A 24,880-nucleotide genomic window follows, 5' to 3' on the forward strand; every position below is an offset into this window, starting at 1 on the left:
TTTCGATTTACGTCCTGTTTTTGTTACGTTTCGGGTCCTGAAACGCTCTTCCGGTTTGAGTCCTATTAGTGCAGTGAGTGACCTTTGACATTAGCACATGTTCCGTTAGGAGGAGGATACCATAGACGATTTGCATGCTGCAACATACAAACATTTGGATTAAGACGTTCTGAATAATCCGAGCAACAAAAGGGTGATTTGGTTAAAAAGAGAAGCGGGTTAAAATAAGGAGACGCCGCTTTTTCTCTTCTCTACAGATTATGTACATGTGGAAATAAATCAGTCTAAAATCTGGCTCAGGTCTTTGCTTTTTTATCTTTTCCTTTTCTTAAAACAATAGAAATGCACTGACTGAAAAGAGCAGTTAAACACGCGCTTTTGCTCCGCGTTCTTTTGACTGAGGAAGAGGAGGAGAACCATGCTGTCCTTCCGGTCCGAACAGGCGGGGAAACGGAACCATACATGTCCTGCATGCAGTGTTGTGAATATGTGCGGGGAAACGACCAGACCTGCATGTTGAAAAGTCTCTGTGGAGCCGTCGGACCAATATCGCGTCAGTTCGGTTTCAGTTCGGTTTAAGACCAAGTTGGATCAGAATTAAGACAGTCAGCGACGCCGAGTCCGGAACCTGTTCAGCGTCTTTAAGACTCGATAAGAGCGCCTCTGATGCTCGTCGCCGTGCGGGAGTCCTTGCGCTCCACACAGAGGAGGAGAACCCGAGCGGCTCTGAGGATCACAGTCTGGATCACATGAAGAACTCGGGGCCGGTCGCCTTCCCGGACGGGTCTCTGGTGTTGGCGGGCCCGCCGGCGCTGTAGGTCCGGCTGGCCAGCTTCTCGTACTTCTCCTTGTACAGGTCCCGCTCCTTGGCGAGGCGCGCCACGTCCTGCTTCAGCTGCTCCACCTGGCTCTGCAGGGTGCACTTCTCCGTCTCCAGCATGTGCCGCTGCTGCACGCGCTTGAAGCGGCACGACTGCGCGTAGCCGCGGTTCTTCAGCGTGCGCCGCTTCTGTTTCAGGCGGATCACCTCCTCCTTGCTGAAGCCCCGCAGCTGCCGGTTCAGCTCCCGCACCGACATGCTGACCAGCTGCTCGTCCGAGAAGCGGTCCTCCAGGCGCGCGTGATGGCCGTGGTGGTGGTGGTGGTGTGGTGGTGGTGGTGGGGCTGGTGGTGGTGGCCCGCCGAGGCCGTGGACAGGTCCTCGCCCACATACTGCTGCCCCCGGAAGCTCTCGTAGGCCTGGTGGTGGTGGTGGTGGTGCGCGTTGCCAATCAGGGCCTCCACGGCGTCCTCCGGGGTCAGGTTGAGGGCCTCGGGGTTGATGTGGTGCTGATAACTGGGGATCCAGTACAGGTCTTCCAGCTGCGCCTTCCCGGCGCCGCTGTGGCTGTGATTGGTGCCGCCGCTGTGGCTGCTGCCCCCGCCGCCGGGGACCCCTCCGCTGAGACCCTGGCTGGGCTGCGCGCCCGGGCTCGGGGCGCCGAAGCTCGGCGAAGAAGGCACGGAGGAGCAGGGCGTGCTGATGGGGGTGGAGGACAGGGACCCGGACGGGAGGCGGTGGCAGTAGCGCTCGGCCTCGGGCGGCTCTTTCTTCACCTCGAACTTCATCAGGTCGAAGTCGTTGACGTACTCGATGGCCAGCGGGCTGCTGGGCAGCTCCGCGCTCATGGCGAGGTCGGTGGCCATTTCAGTCCATGCGACGACTCCCGCCCTCACAGCCGAACCGACAGCGGGCAGCCCCCTCGGATACAGATTGCAGAGAGAAATAACAGCCTGTGTGGTGTATATATAGACACACGCACACGCCCGGTGCGTGGAGGTGCTGCAGGGGCAGCGGGTGGGTGGAGAAACTTTTTAAGGTTCTTCTTCCCTAAGACAACTTCTATATATAGCGGTGTGAATACACGTAAACATGTAAATGAACTTGTACACCTGCCAGCTCGCCTCTGCTCGCGACCCTTGTTGACAACTTATCTGGAACCCACGCTTCTGAGGCAGAAGGCCCCCCCCCCCGGAGGCTGAAACTGGAGCGCCGGGAGGATTTGGTACTATCCTCGCGTCACCTCTGCGGCCCGCGCGGCCTCTCCGTGATTCGCTGCCCCGACAGAGCTCCTGCGTCAGTGCTGTGGCTCCAGCATCCTCCGCCCCTCGGAGTCACTGCAGCATGGCCCCGGGTTCAAGCTTCCAGTCTGGAGCAGCCTGCGCGTGCGTGTGCGCCCGGAGGTGTGCGTAAAGCCTTGCCAAAAAGTCCAAGGATTCCAAAATAAGACGCACAAAAGTTCACATGCATGCAGAGGAACCTGAAGCTGCAGGCGGAGCCCCGGTGCCGGGCGGAGCGGCGGTCTGGTCCCGGTGGGTCCTGGTGGGTCCCGGTGGGTCCCGGTCCGCTCGGGTTCGCTCGTGACCCCGTTGGAGTGTCGGTGCACGTTTTTACGGGGGAAGCGATAAATTCCAGCCGGTTTTCTCCAAATGTTCTGATCTCCCCGGAGCAGTTAGTGTCACTGAGGGACTGCGAGGCAATCTGCTCTTATAAATACACCGACGCCCCCTCCTCACGCACGAGCTTCCCTACATAGGTGGGAGGAGACAAGAGCGGCGCGAGCTCATTTTCCCACAGCAAGGCCGGAAAAAGCCGAAGAAAGCCGAGAGGAAGCGGAGCGGACACGGGGAGAGACAGGTGTGACCGGCGGAGCCCCCCTCTAGTGACCGGGCAGGTGCTACTACAGGGGGGGGGGGGGGGCATCCCACGATGGTCTGGAGGAGAACCCCCCCCCCCAACTCCAGCGTCACCTCTCAAAGCTTCACTATTTACTGATTATTACTTATTTTAAATGTGTTTTTTTACAGGTTTTCTAGGAGTGAATATTTCTATTTTTATTTAAACAAAGTAAACTGAAACCAAACCACGAACGGCACGAAAAGAAATATTTGGTGACTTCGAATGTAACGGAATCTATAAACGTGCAGCAGAAAATCGAAATAGCAAAAAAAAAAGACCCAACAATTGAAACAAAAACTAAAAATGAAATCAGGAAGGATTTAAAGGTTTGAGATGACAGCGTCTCCTGTGGATTTGGGGTTATTGGTTAATTTAAGCTCCGGGCGTCCCGGGGCAGCAGCATCAGTGCCCCCCCCCCCCTCTGTCCTGCTCTCCACGTCTCAATCTACCACTTCCTGTCTCATCTCCCCACCCACTGATTAATTGCCCCCATTGTGCACGCCTCCGCTCCGGCACGAGCCGCTCCTGGACAGAGGTGGAACACAAAGTCGATGTGGACCCCCTTCAGACCCGCCGGCCCCTCCCTGGGGGGCCATCGTCCACCCAATGATGTCTCGCCATCTATCAGCGGGAACAAGTTGAAGTTGGCGAGACGTGAACAGGAAGTGCTGGTGGCAGCTGCTGAGCTGAGGCTCAGATCTGCTGGCGCGGGAGAGAAAAGAGGCGCTAATCACATCAAGGTGCTGGACGCCGCGGTCGTTAGGACGCCGCTTTATTAGAAAAGCTGGAGCGGCCCCCGAACGCCCAGCGAAGCAATCTGCATTGAAACGTTTAAGAAGCTCTGGGCTCCATTCATGCCGGGGGGGGCACAATCCTGACAGTCAGGGCTTTCATTGTCGGACATCGCTGCTGGTGCACTTCTACCGATTTAGGCAAAAATGGACATCAGCAAGGTAGAAGACGGCCGGGCGGCGTTGAGCCCAGGTGGCGTCCACAACACCCCTGGGGGGGGGGGGGGGGGCTCAGGGTTATCTGTGCCAGGCTTTTGTCTGCTGCTAAGCCACTGCTGCCGCTGAGGAGGCAGCTTTAAACGAGCAGGTCCAGCTCCAGCGCGGAGGCCCGAGAGGCACCTGAGGACCCCATGCTGACCACTGCCGTTGCCATGGAGATGCAGGCTCTGTCCCGCCCCTGAGCAGGTAGGACATCACAGCTGTCCTCTCTTTGTCCTGCTGGACAGCTGATGTCTCCCCTCCACTTGAGCGGCGCATTTACTAAAAATTGAAATATTGATCTTAATTAGAGTTTGCTGACGTTAGAGTTTTAGACACAGAGAAGCTGCTGGAGCCTCGGGTCTGCTGCCCCCCCCACACACACACACACGCACACACACACACATACACACACACACAGATACATACACGCACACACACACACACACAACACACAGATACATACACGCAACACACACACACACACACACACACACACACACACCACACACACACACACCACACACACACACACACGCACACACACACACACACACACAGATATAGATACACACACACACACACACACACAGATACACACAGATATAGATAAACACACACACACACACACACACACACACACACCACACACACACACACAACACAGATACACACACACACAGATACATACACGCCACACACACACACACACAGATACACACACAGATACACACACACACAGATACAGACACACACAGAGATACACGCACACACACACACACATACATACACACACACACACATACATACACGCACACACACACAGATACAGAGACACACACACACAAACACAGATACACACTCACACACTGATATAGACACACACACACACAGATACATACACACACATACACTCACACACACAGACACACACACAGATACATACACACACACAGATATAGATACACACACACACACACACAGATACAGACACACACACACAGATACACACAAAAAACACACACACACACACCACAAACACACACACACTCACAGATACACACACACACAGGCAGAGGGGATGAATGGAGCGGTTTACCACCAGACAGGGCGGACCGGTGGTACCGGACCGGTGGTACCGGACCGGTGGTACCGGCTGACTTATTCTTGTAATTCTTTTGATCTCGTGCAGTAATGAGGTGTCAGAGCTCAAGCGACCTGCGGCGGCTTCCTTCAGCACGTGCTGCCAAAGGTGACGGCAAAAACGCACAAAGGTGGACGAGTGGAGAGAAATGCTGCCCCCTGTCGGCCGCAGCGGAAATAGGCTCAGACGACAGGATGGAATGTTCCGAGAGAGAGAGAGAGAGAGACAGAGAGCGAGAGTACAGAGAGAGAGAGACAGAGAGAGAGAGAGAGAGAGAGATAGAGCGAAGAGAGAGCGAGAGAGAGATGTCTGAGGTTAAATGCGGGCAGGACGGGTCACAGCCCAGGCAGCGTCCCCACCGCCACCATCACGTGATGCACCCCTCCCTGACCAATAAGCACTGATCAGTCTGAAACCAGCATGTTGAGAACTCATGTTTTATTTTTAAAATGTACAAAAAGAAAAACCCGGGAAATAATTGATAAAAGTGCGCCGAGTGAAGAATTCCACCTGTGGAGACAAACCTGCTGCTCTGAATTCTCCTTCCACTCCCTCTGCAGCCTCTCACAGCCGAGGTTTGATCTGCAGCCTCTTCTCTGTGGAAGCAGAAGATCAGCGTGAGGAACGTCCTCAGAAATGAAACGTTGGTGTGGAGCGTTAGGGTTAGGGTCAGGGTTAGGGTCAGGGTTAGGGTCAGGGTTAGGGTTAGGGTTGGGTTAGGGTCAGGGTTAGGGTTAGGGTTAGGGTTAGGGTCAGGGTTAGGTTAGGGTTAGGGTTAGAGTTAGGGTTAGGGTCAGGTTAGGGTTAGGGTTAGGGTCATGGTCAGGGTCAGGGTCAGGGTCAGGGTTAGGGTTAGGGTCAGGGTTAGGGTTAGGGTTAGGGTAGGGTTAGGGTTAGGGTCAGGGTAGGGTCAGGGTTAGGGTTAGGGTTAGGTGACGGAGCCCTGCTGGAGCAGGGAGCTACGACACTGAGGAGTGTGTGAGTGGTGTGTGAGTGGGTGAGTGTGTGTGAGTGAGTGTGTGGTGTTAGTGGGTGTGTGTGTGAGAGAGTGAGTGAGTGTGGGTGAGTCGTGAGTGGTGGAGTGGTGTGTGATGTGGGTGTGTGTGTGAGAGAAGAGTGTGGTGGAGTTGGTGGGCGAGCGTGTGACGTGTGGTGGTGTGGGTGCGTGAGTGGGTGTGTGAGTGGGTGTGTGTGTGCGACGAGAGAGTAGTGGTGTGGAGAGAGCGTTAGAGTGTGAGTGCGTGTGCGTGCGTGGCGTGGGGTGTGTGCGTGGGTGTGTGATGGTGCGCGCGCGTGTTGCGTGTTAGGTGCGTGTCGTAGCGTGCGTGTGCGTGTGCGTGCTGGTGGTGTGCGTGGTGGGCTTGGGTGTGTCTTGCGTGCGTGTGGTGTGTGGTGGTGGGTGCGTGCGTGAGAGTGTGTCGTGCGGGTTGTGTGTGCGAGGTGTGGCGTGTGGGAGTGGCGTGAGTGGGTGTGAGTGTGTGAGTGGGTGGTGCAGTGTGGCGTGGGTGTGTGCGTGAGTGTGGGGTGTGTGTTTGGGGTGCGTGTGTGTGCGTGGTGTTGGTGTGTGAGTGCGTGTGCGTGCGTCGTGCGTGTGCGCGTGGTGTGTGCGTGCGTGTGTGCGTGTGTGAGCGCGTGTGGTGTGCGTGTGTGGGTGGGTGTGTGTGCGTGGGTGCTTGTGAGTGCGTGCGTGTGTGCGTGGGTGTGTGCGCGCGAGGTCTGCGTGTGTGCGTGGGTGTGTGCGTGAGTGCGTGTGCGTGCGTGTGTGTGTTCGTGTGTGTGGTGTGTGAGTGTGTGGTGGTGTGTGTGTGGTGGTGTGTGTGTGGTGTGAGTGTGTGTGTGTGTGGTGTGAGTGTGTGGTGTGTGGTGTGTGTGTGTGTGGTGTGTGTGTGTGTGTGTGTGGTGAGTGTGAGTGAGTGAGTGAGTGAGTGAGTGAGTGAGTGTGAGTGAGTGAGTGTGTGTGTGGATATTGTCTGGCAGTGATACATTGTCCACCTTTCACGAGGCTCTGGGTGCCGTCACTACTAATTAAGTGCACGATACCAGCACACGCACGTGCGCGGTGTTTAATGCTAAACAATGAAAAAGCATGAATTGTGCCAGAGGTGTGTGTGCGAGCAGAGATCAGCATCAACTGAAACAATATTATTACAGGTGTGAGTGCGTCAAGGTCAGAGGTCACGATGACTGGGGTCAAGGTCAAAGGGTCAGCGTGTTTCCACGCAGGCAAACCTAAATATAACCTATGACCAGGGAGAAAGTTCTACATGATAACCTGACTTCACAGGAAACAGATAAGGGGGGGGGGGGGTCCTCCTGGACCGCTGTGTGGCGTTGGGCTTTGGCCGGGTCATGTGACCCTACCTTTGCCATGACGGGGGTCGGCCAGCTGAGGGTCTGGGGCGTCTGCCTCCTCTGGGGAGCTGGAGAGCGAAATGAAGGAGGGTAGATCCAGAGGAGGTGTTGCCTGGCGGTCCGGCCCCCCGGCCCCGGCGGCCCCGGCCTGCACGAGAGCAGATACTCATTAGTGTAAATACGTGAACACTCAAGGAAATGCCCCTTTACCATGTAGCCCCTTACCATGTAGCCCTTTACCATGTAGCCCTTTACCATGTAGCCCTTTACCATGTAGCCCTTTACCATGTAGCCCCTTTACCATGTAGCCCCTTTACCATGTAGCCCTTTACCATGTAGCCTTTACCATGTAGCCCTTTACCATGTAGCCCCTTTACCATGTAGCCCCTTTACCATGTAGCCCCTTTACCATGTAGCCCTTTACCATGTAGCCCTTTACCATGTAGCCCTTTACCATGTAGCCCCTTTACCATGTAGCCCCTACCATGTAGCCCCTTTACCATGTAGCCCTTTACCATGTAGCCCCTTTACCATGTAGCCCCTTTACCATGTAGCCGCTTTACATGTAGCCCTTTACCATGTAGCCCTTTACCATGTAGCCCTTTACCATGTTCCTTTACCATGTAGCCGTTTACCATGTAGCCGCTTTACCATGTAGCCCCTTTACCATGTAGCCTTTACCATGTAGCCCTTTACCATGTCCCCTTTACCATGTAGCCCCTTTACCATGTAGCCCCTTTACCATGTAGCCCTTTACCATGTAGCCCCTTTACCATGTAGCCCTTTACCATGTAGCCCTTTACCATGTGACCCCTTTAGCCCCTTTTATCATGTAGCCCCTTTACCATGTAGCCCCTTACCATGTAGCCTTTACCATGTAGCCCCTTTACCATGTAGCCCCTTTACCATGTAGCCCCTTTTATCATGTAGCCCCTTTACCATGTAGCCCTTGTTGTTGTTTTCTAATCAACAATCAACACAAATATGACTCATCTTTGACCTGAACAACAGTGAAATGAAGCAGCAACGTGATTGTGGGCGCTGGTTCCCTGTGTGGTTCCCTGACCTGTTGGGGGGCTCCCTGCTCCGGGCTCTCTTAGCTGGCGTATCGGCGTGCTGGCCGAGGTCCGCTTGGCTCGCTGCCGGTGCTGCAGCTTACAGCTCGCTCCTTGAGGGCAAGAGCCCATTTTGGAGAAGTCTGGACACACCAGGGTGTGTTTCTTCTTACACTAGTGATGAGACAGGTGAAACACAAGAAGCCTGGATTGGTGACATGAGTAGGACAATGAGCAGTTTTCCCAGTCCACCCAGTCCACCCAGCAGAACTACTCATAAACCAGGTTCAGGTGCGGCCTGGACCTTCATGCCCCATTCTGCTGTTCAATCACAACACAGGCTCCAAAGGACACCTGAAGGGTACCTCTGGTGGACCAGCAGATAGAAAAAGATAGAAAACCCGGCAGGATCGTGGCCCTCGAGGACTGAGTTTGACATGCCTGGTCTAGAGGGACACTTTAGAGGAACAGTCTAGAGGGACAGTGCAGAGGAACAGTCTAGAGGGACAGTGTAGAGGAACAGTTTAGAGGGCACTTTAGAGAAAGAGTCTAGAGGGACAGTTTAGAGGAACAGTCTAGAGGGACAGTGTAGAGGAACAGTTTAGAGGAACAGTGTAGAGGAACAGTGTAGAGGAACAGTCTAGAGGGACAGTTTAGAGGGACAGTTTTAAGGAACAGTGTAGAGGAACAGTTTAGAGGACAAGTCTAGAGGGACAGTGTAGAGCAGGCATGGGCAAACTACGGCCCGGGGCCACACGCGGCCCGTTAAACGTTTTAATCCGGCCCGCCAAACTTGAAAAATTAAATGAATAAACCTTGTTAATGTTATATTTTCACTGCAATTCTGGTGTTTTCCCACTAGAAAAAAGACAGTCAGGAGGAGAGTGATGGTGATATCCTGAAGGATAACAGAACTTTCAGTGCTTTTAAAATAGAAATGGTTATTAATTTTTTTTAAAAAGGCACATTTTATTCATTTGATTTTAAGTGTTTTAAGACTCATTCCAAAGTCAGATATTTTGTTGTAATGCTTCTCTTCATTTTCATTTGAAATTAAAGCACATGTTTTCCTCCATATCCCAAGATGTGTATTTTTGCTCCAATGAGGTGAGGTTACCAAGCACTCCATCCATCCATCTGCTCCTGGTCCGGCCCCTTTGTCAAATGTTAGAACCCATTGTGGCCCACGAATCAAAATGTTTGCCCACCCCTGGTGTAGAGGAACAGTGTAGAGGAACAGTCTAGAGGGACACTTTAGAGGGACAGTGTAGAGGAACAGTGTAGAGGAACAGTTTAGAGGAACAGTTTAGAGGAACAGTGTAGAGGAACAGTGTAGAGGAACAGTGTAGAGGGGCACTTTAGAGGAACACTTTAGAGGAACAGTCTAGAGGGACAGTGTAGAGGAACAGTCTAGAGGGACAGTTTAGAGGGACAGTGTAGAGGAACAGTGTAGAGGAACAGTTTAGAGGAACAGTTTAGAGGAACAGTGTAGAGGAACAGTGTAGAGGAACAGTGTAGAGGGGCACTTTAGAGGAACACTTTAGAGGAACAGTCTAGAGGGACAGTGTAGAGGAACAGTTTAGAGGAACACTTTAGAAGAACAGTGTAGAGGAACACTTTAGAGGAACAGTGTACAGGAACACTTTAAAGGAACAGTCTAGAGGGACAGTGTAGAGGAACATTTAGAGGAACAGTGTAGAGGAACAGTCTAGAGGGACACTTTAGAGGGACAGTGTAGAGGAACAGTGTTGAGGAACAGTGTAGAGGGACACTTTAGAGGAACAGTGTAGAGGAACAGTTTAAAGGAACAGTTTAGAGGAACAGTGTAGGGAACAGTCTAGAGGGGCACTTTAGAGGAACAGTGTAGAGGAACAGTTTAGAGGAACAGTGTAGAGGAACAGTCTAGAGGGGCACTTTAGAGGAACAGTGTAGAGGAACAGTGTAGAGGAACAGTTTAGAGGGACAGTGTAGAGGGACAGTCTAGAGGGACACTTTAGAGGAACAGTGTAGAGGGACAGTGTAGAGGAACAGTGTAGGTGCGATGCAGGGGGGCGCATGTGACCCCGGAGAACATGCTTTTTTTTTTTTTTTGCTATACTCGAATAAAGTGTAATTGCACATCCACTACAGTAGTTGGCAGTGGCGCTCTCATTGTCAGAGTGTGCGCAGGGAGTATGAGCTCTATGGTGGAGAGGTTTTTGCACCGAGCATTCGCGCGCACACACCACAGAGCAAGAGATAAGAAGAGCAGTGAACAAACCATCAAGAGACAGAATGAAAAAACTTAACAGTGATGAAAAGAAAGGCGGAGAGAGACGGAGATAATGAGACAAACGAAAGTCTCCCGAAAGCTCAGACGAGGAATCTGACGAAGCCTTTATAGCGCTTGGCTTCACTGCGACTACGGTGGGAGACGAGGAAAGACCGGTGTGTTTACTGTGTCTAAAAATGTTGGCAGGACAGCATGAAGCCAAATAATGAAGGCCTCACTTAAAGACATTACACCCCAGTCACGCTGATAACCCTAACCCTGGTTAACCCTAACACTAACCTAACCCTGGTTAACCCTAACCCTGGTTAACCCTAACCCTGGTTAACCCTAACACTAACCCTGGTTAACCCTAACACTAACTTAACCCTGGTTAACCCTAACCCTGGTTAACCCTAACCCGGGTTAACCCTAACCCTAACCCTGGTTAACCCTAACCCTGGTTAACCCTAACACTAACCCTGGTTAACCCTAACCCTGGTTAACCCTAACACTAACCCTAACCCTGGTTAACCCTAACCCTGGTTAACCCTAACACTAACCCTAACCCTGGTTAACCCTAACCCTGGTTAACCCTAACACTAACCTAACCCTGGTTAACCTAACCCTGGTTAACCCTAACACTAACCCTAACTCTGGTTAACCCTAACCCTGGTTAACCCTACACTAACTAGAGGAACAGTCTAGAGGGACACTTTAGAGGAACAGTCTAGAAGAACAGTGTAGAGGAACAGTGTAGAGGACACAGTGTAGAGGAACAGTGTAGAGGAACACTTTAGAAGAACAGTGTAGAGGAACACTTTAGAGGAACAGTGTAGAGGAACAGTCTAGAGGAACAGTGTAGAGGAACATTTTAGAGGAACAGTGTAGAGGAACACTTTAGAAGAACAGTGTAGAGGAACACTTTAGAGGAACAGTGTAGAGGAACAGTCTAGAGGAACACTTTAGAAGAACAGTGTAGAAGAACAGTGTAGAGGAACACTTTAGAGGAACAGTGTAGAGGAACAGTCTAGAGGAACAGTGTAGAGGAACATTTTAGAGGAACAGTGTAGAGGAACACTTTAGAAGAACAGTGTAGAGGAACACTTTAGAGGAACAGTTTAGAGGAACAGTCTAGAGGGGCACTTTAGAGGAACAGTGTAGAGGAACAGTTTAGAGGAACACTTTAGAGGAACAGTTTAGAGGAACACTTTAGAGGAACAGTGTAGAGGAACAGTTTAGAGGAACAGTTTAGAGGGACAGTGTAGAGGGACAGTTTAGAGGAACACTTTAGAGGAACAGTTTAGAGGAATAGTTTAGAAGAACAGTGTAGAGGAACAGTGTAGAGGAACAGTGTAGAGGAACAGTGTAGAGGAATAGTTTAGAAGAACAGTGTAGAGGAACAGTGTAGAGGAACAGTGTAGAGGAACAGTTTAGAGGAACAGTTTAGAGGAATAGTTTAGAAGAACAGTGTAGAGGAACAGTTTAGAGGAACAGTGTAGAGGAACAGTTTAGAGGAACAGTGTAGAGGAACAGTTTAGAGGAACAGTGTAGAGGAACAGTTTAGAGGAACAGTGTAGAGGAACAGTGTAGAGGCAAATTGGCCGCCAGGCAGTAACCCTAAATCACTGTTAGCATCCAAGCTAAAACCGCTCTGATTTGGAGTGTGTTGCTACTTTAATGAGGCCCTTTCCTTTAATGAAAGCTGAGCTGGGGGGGTCACGGCACCACTTTGGCAACAGCCGGGAGCGAGTGCGAGCATTCGCATGTATGTTTGCGACTGGGCGGCTATGACGTTGTAATACGGGTGCAAATTGGTGGCTTCGTTCTCTACGAGATCTGATCTCTCCCACCTGTCAGAAAAACTAATTATATTCACTGGGCTGCACTCTGTGTGTGTGTGTTGTGTGTGTGTGTGTTGTGTGTGTGGTGTGTGTGTTGTGTGTGTGAGAGAGAGAGAGAGAGAGAGAAGAGAGAGAGAGAGAGAGAGAGAGAGAGAGAGAGAGAGAGAAGAGAGAGAGAGAGAGAGAGAGAGAGGAGAGAGAGAGAGAGACCCAGAAATAGAGTGTGTATCAGGGTGTTTGTGGGGAGAGGAGATGTGAGATCGATTTTCTGAGGAGCCCGCGGCCCCTCTCACTGCCCTCACACCCATGTTCCTGCACCCCAGGGTGCCAGAGTGTCCCAGGATCAGTTCGCTGCCAAATGTTGGGGATCATCTTATAGGGCTGCGGGTTTGACACCACATTTCGCTCAACAAACCGTTCTGCTGCCAGAGGCGCTGATGTTCGTGCTCTTATATTTGGTGCCTGACATCACGACTCAACCGGCTCCTGCTCGGGTCCGATGCGGCTTCAAGACACTAATATTCACTATTTAGAAGAGAGCTGCTGCTTCTCCTCATGGTTAGTTGATCCTTCACACGTGCAGCTTCAGCACCAACTGTGTTGAAGTTACAACACTTAAAAGCCGTTAAACGTGGGGTTGGGAAGAAATGGAGACAGAAAGCAGCATCAGAGCTCCATTCTCTGCTGGAGAACCGTTTCCACTTGATTTAAGGAAGGCCTGGATGTCTCTGGGGCCTATTGGACCATTCTGCTGGCCAAAGAGAGGTGTCAGCACATCCAGAGACCAAGAGAACAAGCAGAAAAAGGAGACAGACAGCGAGAGAGCAGTCAGAAAAGGACATCAGTTTCTGTTTGGGCATTGATCCAACACTTAAAGTGAGAAGGGAGCACAGCTATGAGCTCAGAGCCTTTGGGTGCTGAAGAAAAGAAGTTCCATGCAGGAACAAGGAGAACATTCAGCCAAGGTCCAGTCACATGGGAAGACCTGAAACACATGAAGATCTGAAGTGTGCTGGTGACAGGTCTGTTAGGAGGAGGAGGAGGAGGAAGAGATGAGAGGAGGAGGAGAGATGGAGACCAGGAGCAGGTTTAACCCCTGAGCTGCTGGAGCGTCTGCCTGCCTGGGCCCAGAGTGCCATCCTCAGCAGTTTCCCCATCTATAATTACTGCCTGCTATCCATCATAGAGCCAGCAGTGGCTCCCCCCTCACTCACAGACACACACACACACACACACACACACAGAAAATCACAGACCCAAGCATTTTGGTTAATAGAATAAATATTAATGTTCCTTTTCTTTTCTATATCCTTATTTCCCTGTGCACCATTTAAATGAGATCTGACAGTGTGAAAAAGCATCAGTTACACACTCACCGCTCAGTGCAGATGGGGGGGGGGGGGGCACGAGGAGGAGGGGGGCACGAGGAGGGGGGGGGGGGGTGTTTAAAAAGGACTGGTGGTGAGTTTTTGATACCCATCAGGCCTGAAATGTGTCACACAGTCTCCAGTTATGCCATTATGGACGGCCACCCCCTGCAGCTGTTCCTGCCTGTGCAGCATGTGTGTGCGTGTGTGTGTGCGCGTGCATGCGCGTGCATGTGGCAGATTGGTTACCAAAGCACTTGTTTATCTAAGCCTCAGTTTAAGGTGAGGACCTGTGTGAATGCTGTACAATATAATTAGATCTTTGAAGGAGCTGAGTCCCGGGTCTGAGTCCTGGGAGCCTGACGAGAGCCGAGCCTTCGACGTCACACCTGAACCGTTTCGGTACCACGGACGGGAGCCGCTACAACAACCCCCCGGACCGGTGTCAGTCACAGGAACAAATAAGGAAGGTTTGTGTGAGCAGCCTAACGCGAGTCAGGCTGAGGATGTTCAGGTTTGGGCTCCCACCTCCTCCCCTCTGACGGGCCCGCCCGGCCGGCCCGGCCCGGCCCGGCCCGACCCGACCCGGCCCGGCCCAGTCGCTGCTGCTATACGGCTGAGCAGAGGTGACAACAGCACTCAGGCCACGCACGTCTGTGATTCATGAGCACCGTCCGAAGACTCATCTACAATTCATTTTTAATCCTTAAACACAGAAGCAAACGTGCAACTCTTGTTTTCGAAGTGACCATCAAACAGGCTTTGAAGAAGATTCTGAATGATGAGAGAACCTAAAAAACTGAGTTTGTGTTAGCAGGTGGACATGTGTGTGTGTGTGTGTGTGTGTGTGTGGTGGGTGGGTGTGGGGGTGTGGGTGTGTGTGTGTGTGTGTGTGTGTGTGTGGGTTGTGGGTGTGTGTGTGTGGGGGTGTGTGTGCGTGTGTGTGTGTGGTGGGGGGTGTGTTGGTGGTGTGTGTGTGGTGGGTGGGTGTGTGTGTGGTGTGTGGTGTTTGTGTGTGTGTGTGTGTGGTGTGTGGGGGTGTGGGTGTGGGTGTGTGTGTGGTGTGTTGTGTGTGTGTGTGGTGTGTGTGTGGTGGGGGTGTGTGTGGGGGGTGTGTGTGCGTGTGTTTGTGATTGTGTGTTGTGTGGGGTGGTGTGTGTGTGTGTGTGTGTGGTGTGTGTGGTTGTGTGTGGTGGGTGGGTGGTGTGTGGTGTGGGTGTGTGGTTGGTGTGTGTGTGTGTTGTGTGGGTGTGTGTGTGGTGTGGGGTGTTGGTTGTGGGTGTGGGTGTGTGTGTGGTGTGTGTGGTTGTGTGTGGCTGGGTTGGGGTGGGGTGTGTGGGTGTTGTGGGTGTGGGTGTGCTGGGTGTGTGTGTGTGTGTGGTGTGTGTGGGTGGTTTGTGGGTGGCTGGTGGGGTGTGGTGTGGTGTGGGTGTGTGTGTGTGTGTCTTGTGTTGGTGTGTTGTGTGTGTGTGGGGGTGTGGGTGTGTTGTGTGTGTTGGTGGGTGGGGTGTGCTTGGGGGTGGGGGTGTGGTGTGTGTGTGTGTTGTGGGTGTGTGGGGGTTGTGTGTGTGGGGTTGTTGTGTGAGTGTGTGTGTGTGGTGTGTGGTGTGTGTGTGTTTGTGTTCGGTGGGTGTTGGTGTGTGTGTGTGGTTGTTGTGGGGGTGTGGTGTGTGTGTGGGTGGGGTTTGGTGTGTGGGTGTTTGTGTGTTGTTGTGTGTGTTGTGGTGTGTGGTGGGTGGGTGGGTGTGGTTGTGGTGTGTGTGTTGGGGGGGGTAGTGTGTGCGTGTTGTTGTGTGGTGTGTGTGTGTGTGGGTGGTGTGTTGTGTGTGTGTGTGGTGTGGGTGTGGTGTGTGTGGGTGGGTGTGGTGTGTCGTGGGTGGTGTGTGTGTGTGTGTGTGTGGTGTGTGTGTTGTGGGTGTGTGGGTGTGGGTGTGGGTGTTGGTTCGTGGGTGTGTGTGGTGGTGTGTGTGTGGGTGGGTGTGGGTTTGTGGGTTGTGTGGTGGGTTGTGTGGGTGTGTGTGTGTGTGTGGTGTGTGTTGGTGTGTGGGGTGGGTGTGGGTTTGTGGGTGTGTGGGGTGTGTTGGGTGTGTGTGGGGTGTTTGTGTGTGGGTGGTGTGGGTGTGTGGGTGTGTGTGGTTTGTGCTGTGTGTGTGTGTGTGTTGTGTGTGTGTGTGTGTGTTGTGTGTGTGTTTGTTCCCTTCTCTCTCTCCCCCTGAGTAGCCTTTGACGAAGTCCTCACACACCTCAGCTTTTTTGGACACGTACACGTGGCTGTAGGGGCAGTCGTTGTTGCTGCAGATTCCCTTCAGGAAATAAGAGCAAACCGGCATCTGGAGAAACGTGGACAGCAGCAGGTTAAGGTCCAAACTCTCAAGGATGTGGACCAAAGGTTCCTGATGCTGGTGACATTCTGCTGTCAGTCAGCATCAACAGTGAATGCTCGTGGGCACCTTTAACCTGGGCTCACAGGTGTGATTAGAGGAGCGAGCGCCACCTGCAGCACAGCAAACCTGCCAGCGCCTCTACGGCTGCACCGTCAGGAAAGGTGGTCACTGAGATCACCTGAGATCACCTGAGATCACCTGAGATCACCTGACATCACCTGAGATCACCTGAGATCACATGACATCACCTGAGATCACATGACATCACCTGACATCACATGACATCACCTGAGATCACATGACATCACCTGAGATCACATGACATCACCTGAGATCACATGACATCACACCAGTTTGTAAACAGACGTGTCGGCAGAGCCAAACATCCGTCACACTGAGCAGCTAAATGACCTTAATTGCAGTTGACAGAGTGTATGCAAGTGTGTGTGTGTGTGTGAGTGTGTGTGTGTGTGTGTGTGTGTGTGTGTGAGTGTCTGTGAGTGTGTGTGTGTGTGTGAGAGTGTGTGTGTGTCTGTGAGTGTGTGTGTGTGTGTGTGTGTGTGTGAGTGTGTTGTGTGTCTGTGAGTGTGTGTGTGTGTGTGTGTTGTGGTGTGTGTACAAGCAAGAGAGAAGCAACTCTAAATATACTGACGTCGGGGGAGTAAATCAGGGCAGCCCTGGCAGGGGGAGGGTTTGGTGTGTGTGTGTGTGTGTGTGCGTGTGTGTGTGGTGCGTGGTGTGTGTTGGGGGAGCAGCTCTACCTAATTAACTGCTACAGAAATATTTATCCAGGCTGCAGCTCGTCCGGCTCTCTGGATGTGTTTATGTGCTTTGGACGTGTCCACACAGGCTGGGTCCTGGGTGAGCCCCCAGGCTGGGTGTCATGCCAGCCTGGGGGCTCACCAGTCTCACGTTTCGGGGTATTTGTGGCACTGTGGGCGGGGGCTATCTACACTGGCACCTAGATCAGGTTTGAGGGCTGCTCTATAACCCCCCCCCCACCGACTCAAACCACCTGCTCCTCTTACCAAGAGCCCTCCCAGAGGCCAGTTTAAGGGTCTCCATAAAATAAGAGGGTGTGGCCAAAGGCTTGGGGATGGGGAGGTGTGGGGAGGTGGTCGTGGGGGGGCACCAACACCAGACAGCTGGGCCCACAAGGTGACAACAGAGACAGGTGCAGGGCATTGTGTGTGTCTGTGGGGGTGCACCTGTGGTGGGGTTAAACACTAAAGCAGAGCCTCTCTACCGCCCCCTGGTGCTGGCTGTATGCTGCTGCAGCAGGACCTGCTCGGGTCTGTTGATGGGCCGGGGACCGCTGGTAATAGTGGTAGCACTGGTAACACTGGTAGCACTGGTAATAGTGGTAGCACTGGTAACACTGGTAACACTGGTAACACTGGTAATAGTGGTAGCACTGGTAATAGTGGTAGCACTGGTAGCACTGGTAACACTGGTAACACTGGTAATAGTGGTAGCACTGGTAGCACTGGTAACACTGGTAACACTGGTAATAGTGGTAGCACTGGTAGCACTGGTAACACTGGTAACACTGGTATAGTGGTAGCACTGGTAGCACTGGTAACACTGGTAATAGTGGTAGCACTGGTAGCACTGGTAACACTGGTAATAGTGGTAGCACTGGTAATAGTGGTAATACTGGTAATAGTGGTAGCACTGGTAACACTGGTAATAGTGGTAACACTGGTAATAGTGGTAATACTGGTAATAGTGGTAGCACTGGTAACACTGGTAATAGTGGTAACACTGGTAATGCTGGTAACGCTGGTAATAGTGGTAACAGTGGTAACACTGGTAATAGTGGTAGCACTGGTAGCACTGGTAACACTGGTAACACTGGTAATAGTGGTAGCACTGGTAGCACTGGTACCACTGGTAACACTGGTAATAGTGTAGCACTGGTAGCACTGGTAACACTGGTAACACTGGTAATAGTGGTAGCACTGGTAGCACTGGTAACACTGGTAATAGTGGTAACACTGGTAATAGTGGTAATACTGGTAATAGTGGTAGCACTGGTAACACTGGTAATAGTGGTAACACTGGTAATAGTGGTAATACTGGTAATAGTGGTAACACTGGTAATAGTGGTAGCACTGGTAACACTGGTAATAGTGGTAACACTGGTAATATTGGTAATAGTGGTAACGCTGGTAACACTGGTAATAGTGGTAACGCTGGTAATATTGGTAATAGTGGTAACACTGGTAACACTGGTAATAGTGGTAACACTGGTAATATTGGTAATAGTGGTAACACTGGTAACACTGGTAATGCTGGTAATAGTGGGTAATATTGGTAACACTCCTTGTTCGACGATCCTAAAATCTAATAATACAGTTTCCAGCAGCATCTTTGAAGCCAACCTTGGAGTGAGTTGGCAGCGTCAGGTCAGGTGAAGACAGGTGAGGTCAGGTGAGGTCAGGTGAAGACAGGTGAGTTCAGGTGAGGTCAGGTGAAGACAGGTGAGGTCAGGTGAGGTCAGGTGAAGACAGGTGAGGTCAGGTGAGGTCAGGTCAGGTGAGGTCAGGTCAGGCGAGGTCAGGTGAGGTCAGGTCAGGCGAGGTCAGTGAAGACAGGTGAGGTCAGGTGAAGACAGGTGAGGTCAGGTGAGGTCAGGTCAGGCGAGGTCAGGTGAGGTCAGGTGAGGTCAGGTCAGGCGAGGTCAGGTGAAGACAGGTGAGGTCAGGTGAGGCGAGGTCAGGTGAAGACAGGTGAGGTCAGGTGAAGACAGGCGAGGTCAGGTGAAGACAGGTGAGGTCAGGTGAAGACAGGTGAGGTCAGGTGAGGTCAGGAGAGGTCAGGTGAGGTCAGGTGAAGGCAGGTGAGGTCAGGAGAGGTCAGGTGAGGTCAGGAGAGGTCAGGTGAGGTCAGGTGAAGGCAGGTGAGGTCAGGTGAGGTCAGGAGAGGTTAGGTGAGGTCAGGTCAGGTGAGGTCAGGTGAAGACAGTTGAGGTCAGGTGAGGTCAGGTGAGGTCAGGTCTTTCACACTACTTCCTGTGACATGGAAGCTGGAGCCATGCCAAGAACACTAATAGGGTCCATGAGAGCTTTACCATCACTGTCATCTGAGCCCTACAGGTCCCATAAACCACCATGTTGACCAACACATGGGTCACATGGGGCATCAGTTACCTTCTCTTTTGCCACCTTATGGGAGAAGGGGCAGATCCCTTCTGCCTTTTTGCATGTCCCTCGCAGAAACCTGCAACAGACACAGCAGATGTTCATCAGCCGTGAGAGCATCAACATATCTGCTGGGGGGGGGGGGGGGGGGGGGGGGGTTATTAACCAGCACAGCACCACTTCAACTCTCTAGCCTATTTTCTTCTACTCTAGTTTTTGCCCCCTCTTAAAGTCCTGTTGTCGCCCCATTACTGTCGACAGCCCCAGACGACCCCACCCACCGCCAAGGAGCCCAGAAGATGAAGCCTTACTTGGTGCACACCGCCACCTTGTCCGGGTCATGGATGTAGGGACAGCTGTTGCCACGGTTACACTTGCCAAAGCGGTTGTAATACATGCAGTACTGTTTGGCCTGCTTCTTCTGGCGGGCCTGTCTGATGATGGCGAGGCTTCTCTGGACCGCACGGCTTGTTTTTGCAAACAAATCGGGAGTTACAACCAGCAAGAGTTACTGATGTTGAGGTCGACCGGAGCGTGGAGCGTACCTGGCCAGGTGACGGGTGGAGGAACATCGGTTCCATGTCATCATGGAGGTCTGGGTGCTACTAAAAGACTTTCCTAAAGAAATAAATGGATAAACCATGTTAGTTATCTCCATGGTAACAGCTGGCAGATATAAGGAAGGAAAGAGAAACAGTGTAGTCCTTCAACTGTGGAAGCTTTATGAGCAGCACCGGTCCAATTTCCAGGAGCACGTCAGGCACCCTGAACCCCCCCCCCCCCCCCCCGATTTATGCTGAGAAATGTCGCCCTGTTTGACTGGTGACACAGACAAATGTCAGCTTATTACCGTCTCAAGGAATAGAACACAAACATGTTGTTTATTCACGACCGCTATGACACGCGTGTGCACGTGCAGGCGTGCACGTGTGAGGCCAGATGCAATATCAGCCTGATATGTGCCTGGTTATTGATACTGCTGTTGTCTGAGGCATTGGTGCCAAACTAAAAGTGACGTCCAGCACCGTTAGAGCTGGACATGTGTCTCTGTCTCTGTTAGACATGATGAAGCCAGGATCCAGTGAGCTGGACATGTGTCTCTGTCTCTGTTACACATCATGAAGCCAGGATCCAGTGAGCTGGACATGTGTCTCTGTCTCTGTTAGACATGATGAAGCCAGGATCCAGTGAGCTGGACATGTGTCTCTGTCTCTGTTAGACATGATGAAGCCAGGATCCAGTGAGCTGGACATGTGTCTCTGTCTCTGTTAGACATGATGAAGCCAGGATCCAGTGAGCTGGACATGTGTCTCTGTCTCTGTTACACATCATGAAGCCAGGATCCAGTGAGCTGGACATGTGTCTCTGTCTCTGTTAGACATCATGAAGCCAGGATCCAGTGAGCTGGACATGTGTCTCTGTCTCTGTTAGACATGATGAAGCCAGGATCCAGTGAGCTGGACATGTGTCTCTGTCTCTGTTAGACATCATGAAGCCAGGATCCAGTGAGCTGGACATGTGTCTCTGTCTCTGTTAGACATGATGAAGCCAGGATCCAGTGAGCTGGACATGTGTCTCTGTCTCTGTTAGACATCATAAAGCCAGGATCCAGTGAGCTGGACATGTGTCTCTGTCTCTGTTAGACATGATGAAGCCAGGATCCAGTGAGCTGGACATGTGTCTCTGTCTCTGTTAGACATCATGAAGCCAGGATCCAGTGAGCTGGACATGTGTCTCTGTCTCTGTTAGACATGATGAAGCCAGGATCCAGTGAGCTGGACATGTGTCTGTGTCTCTGTTAGACATGATGAAGCCAGGATCCAGTGAGCTGGACATGTGTCTGTGTCTCTGTTAGACATGATGAAGCCAGGATCCAGTGAGCTGGACATGTGTCTGTGTCTCTGTTAGACATGATGAAGCCAGGATCCAGTGAGCTGGACATGTGTCTCTGTCTCTGTTAGACATCATGAATCATGACCTCCCAGGCTCTCGTCCTCACCCTCCTCAACAACGTGGAGGGACATTTGCACCCTTCAGTGGCACAGTTATAGAGGACGGAGCTGTTGGACGGGTGCTGCAGGTGAAGGTGCAGCTGAACACCTGTGGTGAGGAGAAGGCAGGTCCAGGCTTTAATCTGCACCGTTCACCCCTCTGGACCCCCCCATCGCTCTGACAGATGACAGCTTTATTATTTCAGATGGCAAAGCCAACGGCTGCGGCGAGTCTGGGGGAATGTGGGCGGAGCCAAAGCTGCAAACACGATCAATCTTCTTTTCCACAAACTCACCACATGGACTAAATGAAGAGATTTTTTTCTAGAAAAGACACTGTCACAGCTTTTCTAAATCTAAGCGACCCTCCAGTTCTTGTGTGTCACTGATGTGTGTGTGACTGTTGAGGTGCGACTGACCCGACCCCCCAGTTCTTGTGTGTCACTGATGTGTGTGTGACTGTTGAGGTGCGACTGTCCCGACCCCCCAGTTCTTGTGTGTCACTGATGGCGTCACCATCCCTTTACCTGTCCGGTTGACGGCGGGGCCGGAGGCGACGGTGCGCGACAGTTTGTTGGCTGAAACGCGATAGAGGGAACCCCGGATCCAGCACATGCTGCCCCCCCTCCAGTGCTGGGGGGACGAGGGGTGTGTGTCCTGGTGCGTTCGCAGACGGCTCTGCAGGAAACTCCTACAACGTGAGCACAAGCACAGAGCAACGTCAACCTTCTGTTGCCACTCCAGCCATGAAGCTGTTAATGACTGGCTCCCTCCCTTCCAACCCTCCTCTGCCCCCCACCATGTCTCCCTCCTCACTTTCTGTTTCTCATCCCGAGCCCCCCTCCCCTCCCCCTCTCATGTCACAGCACTCTGTTAAATTGCTCCTCTAATGGAAAGAACGGCAACGTGGAAATGGAGAGAATTGAAAAGAGGAGAGAAGGAAATCAATGAGATAATAGGCAGGGCAGGGGGCCAGAGCAGCAAGGTGGCCCCTAAGCTGGAGCCTACAGACCACACAGACACACACACACACACACGCACACACGCACGCATGCACACGCACACACACGCACGCATGCACACGCACCACACGCACACACACACGCACGCACGCACACACGCATGCACACACGCACGCATGCACACGCACACACACGCATGCACACCACACACACGCACGCACACACACGCATGCACACACGCACGCATGCACACGCACACACACACACACGCACGCACACACGCATGCACACCGCACGCACGCACACACATCCACACACACACGCACGCACACACGCACGCACGCACACGCACACCACGCATGCCACACACACACGCACACACACGCATGCACACACGCACGCATCCACACACACGCACGCACACACACACGCATCCACACACACACGCATCCACACACACACACACACGCATGCACACACACACGCACGCACACACACACGCACGCACACACGCATGCACACACACACACGCACGCACACACGCATGCACACACGCACGCACGCACACACACACGCACATGCACACACGCATGCACACACACACACACACGCATGCACACAACACACACGCACGCATGCACACACACACACACGCACGCACACACACACGCACACACACCCCCTTAGCTAGGCCAGCAATTGTCTGTACTGTTGGTGCATTGAGATCCTTGTGTGTGTGTGTGTGTGTGTGTGTGTGTGTGTGTGTGCGTGTGTGTGTAACTGCTGGTGGTGGGGGGGCAGTGCAGGGGTTATGGCGATAAATTGCGCTGTCCTGTCACTTCTATCTGGGGTGGATGGTCGCTGGTGTGCAGGGTGCTGCTGGAGGTAATTTGCTGCTGTATTTCAGATGGACTGGAAATGGGTTTAGAGCGCGAGTTCATGCCTCCCATTACAGGGGAGGGGAGGGGGGGGAGGGGAGGGGGTAGGGGGAGGGGGGGGGGGGGGGGGGGGGGGGGGAGGGGAGGGGAGGGGGGGGGGAGGGGAGGGGAGGGGGGGGAGGGGGGGGGGAGGGTCACCCCAAACACACGGCACAGACAAAACAACTGATACCATGCGGAACATCCCATAACAGTGAAGAGCCAAGAGAAGAGAAAAAGCAGCAAATATCAGCCAACAGGTCCGTCCACACACGTCTCAGGATCACAGGCTTCACTCCAAGATGGGTGGCTGCCCTACGCAGGGCAACTGCAGCCGGGGGGGCAGTAATGGGGGCTAATGGTGGAGTGCTGACTGCCACCCAGGGAGGGTTCGACAAGGGCCGGGCGGCCTGAGGAGACACCGTGGAGGTTAATGGGGACAGTTAACACAGAGGCTAATTAACCCTGACACAGGGCCGCAGCCAGAGGCGTGTAGCTGCTACTGCTGCTGCTGTAGCTGCTAATGCTGCTGTAGCTGCTAATGCTGCTGCTGTAGCTGCTAATGCTGCTGCTGTAGCTGCTACTGCTGCTGCTGTAGCTGCTGCTGCTGTAGCTGCTAATGCTGCTGCTGTAGCTGCTGCTGCTGTAGCTGCTAATGCTGCTGCTGCTGCTGTAGCTGCTGCTGTAGCTGCTGCTGCTGCTGTAGCTGCTGCTGCTGCTGCTGTAGCTGCTGCTGCTGTAGCTGCTGCTGCTGTAGCTGCTGCTGTAGCTGCTACTGCTGCTGCTGTAGCTGCTGCTGCTGTAGCTGCTGCTGCTGTAGCTGCTGCTGTAGCTGCTACTGCTGCTGCTGTAGCTGCTGCTGTAGCTGCTGCTGTAGCTGCTACTGCTGCTGCTGCTGTAGCTGCTGCTGCTGCTGCTGCTGTAGCTGCTACTGCTGCTGCTGTAGCTGCTGCTGCTGCTGTAGCTGCTACTGCTGCTGCTGTAGCTGCTGCTGTAGCTGCTGCTGTAGCTGCTACTGCTGCTGCTGCTGTCTGCTGCTGCTGCTGTAGCTGCTACTGCTGGCTGTAGCTGCTGCTGTAGCTGCTGCTGTAGCTGCTACTGCTGCTGCTGCTGTAGCTGCTACTGCTGCTGCTGTAGCTGCTGCTGTAGCTGCTGCTGCTGTAGCTGCTGCTGTTGTAGCTGCTGCTGTTGTAGCTGCTGCTGCTGTAGCTGCTGCTGCTGTAGCTGCTGTAGCTGCTACTGCTGCTGCTGTAGCTGCTGCTGCTGCTGCTGTTGTAGCTGCTGCTGCTGTAGCTGCTGCTGCTGTAGCTGCTGCTGTAGCTGCTACTGCTGCTGCTGTAGCTGCTGCTGTAGCTGCTGCTGTAGCTGCTACTGCTGCTGCTGCTGTAGCTGCTGCTGCTGCTGTAGCTGCTACTGCTGCTGCTGTAGCTGCTGCTGTGCTGTAGCTGTACTGCTGCTGCTGTAGCTGCTGCTGTAGCTGCTGCTGTAGCTGCTACTGCTGCTGCTGCTGTAGCTGCTGCTGCTGCTGTAGCTGCTACTGCTGCTGCTGTAGCTGCTGCTGTAGCTGCTGCTGTAGCTGCTACTGCTGCTGCTGCTGTAGCTGCTACTGCTGCTGCTGTAGCTGCTGCTGTAGCTGCTGCTGCTGTAGCTGCTGCTGTTGTAGCTGCTGCTGTGTAGCTGCTAATGCTGCTGCTGTAGCTGCTGCTGCTGTAGCTGCTGTAGCTGCTACTGCTGCTGCTGTAGCTGCTGCTGCTGCTGCTGCTGT

General features: G+C 52.9%; 2 protein-coding genes and 1 long non-coding RNA gene across 3 annotated transcripts in view; all 3 read right to left on the reverse strand.

Moving 5' to 3' along the window:
- Positions 1–6: 6 nt before the first annotated feature.
- Positions 7–4,094, reverse strand: mafaa (MAF bZIP transcription factor Aa). The gene is given in 2 exon segments (XM_057039207.1): positions 7–1,147; positions 1,150–4,094. Coding segments are annotated over 2 exon segments (939 nt in total). The 5' UTR covers positions 1,687–4,094; the 3' UTR covers positions 7–745.
- Positions 4,095–5,275: 1,181 nt separating this feature from the next.
- On the reverse strand, positions 5,276–8,757 carry LOC130528554 (uncharacterized). Its single transcript, XR_008951328.1, has 3 exons — positions 8,271–8,757; positions 7,214–7,352; positions 5,276–5,448 (listed from the first exon to the last, which is right to left on the reverse strand). It is a non-coding gene; the product is annotated as an uncharacterized LOC130528554 (long non-coding RNA).
- A 4,565-nt stretch (positions 8,758–13,322) lies between these two features.
- The window catches only part of zc3h3 (zinc finger CCCH-type containing 3), a 34,330-nt gene continuing 22,772 nt past the window's right edge, over positions 13,323–24,880 (reverse strand). Inside the window, exons 5-10 of the mRNA XM_057038978.1 lie at positions 21,764–21,927; positions 19,791–19,863; positions 19,557–19,712; positions 19,255–19,324; positions 15,940–16,048; positions 13,323–13,336 (exon numbers count right to left, since the gene is read on the reverse strand). Coding sequence (XP_056894958.1) covers positions 13,323–13,336; positions 15,940–16,048; positions 19,255–19,324; positions 19,557–19,712; positions 19,791–19,863; positions 21,764–21,927 — 586 coding nt within the window. The remainder of the gene's footprint in view (positions 13,337–15,939; positions 16,049–19,254; positions 19,325–19,556; positions 19,713–19,790; positions 19,864–21,763; positions 21,928–24,880) is intronic.

The sequence above is a fragment of the Takifugu flavidus genome, chromosome 7, assembly GCF_003711565.1.
Source record: "Takifugu flavidus isolate HTHZ2018 chromosome 7, ASM371156v2, whole genome shotgun sequence".
NCBI lineage: Eukaryota > Metazoa > Chordata > Actinopteri > Tetraodontiformes > Tetraodontidae > Takifugu > Takifugu flavidus.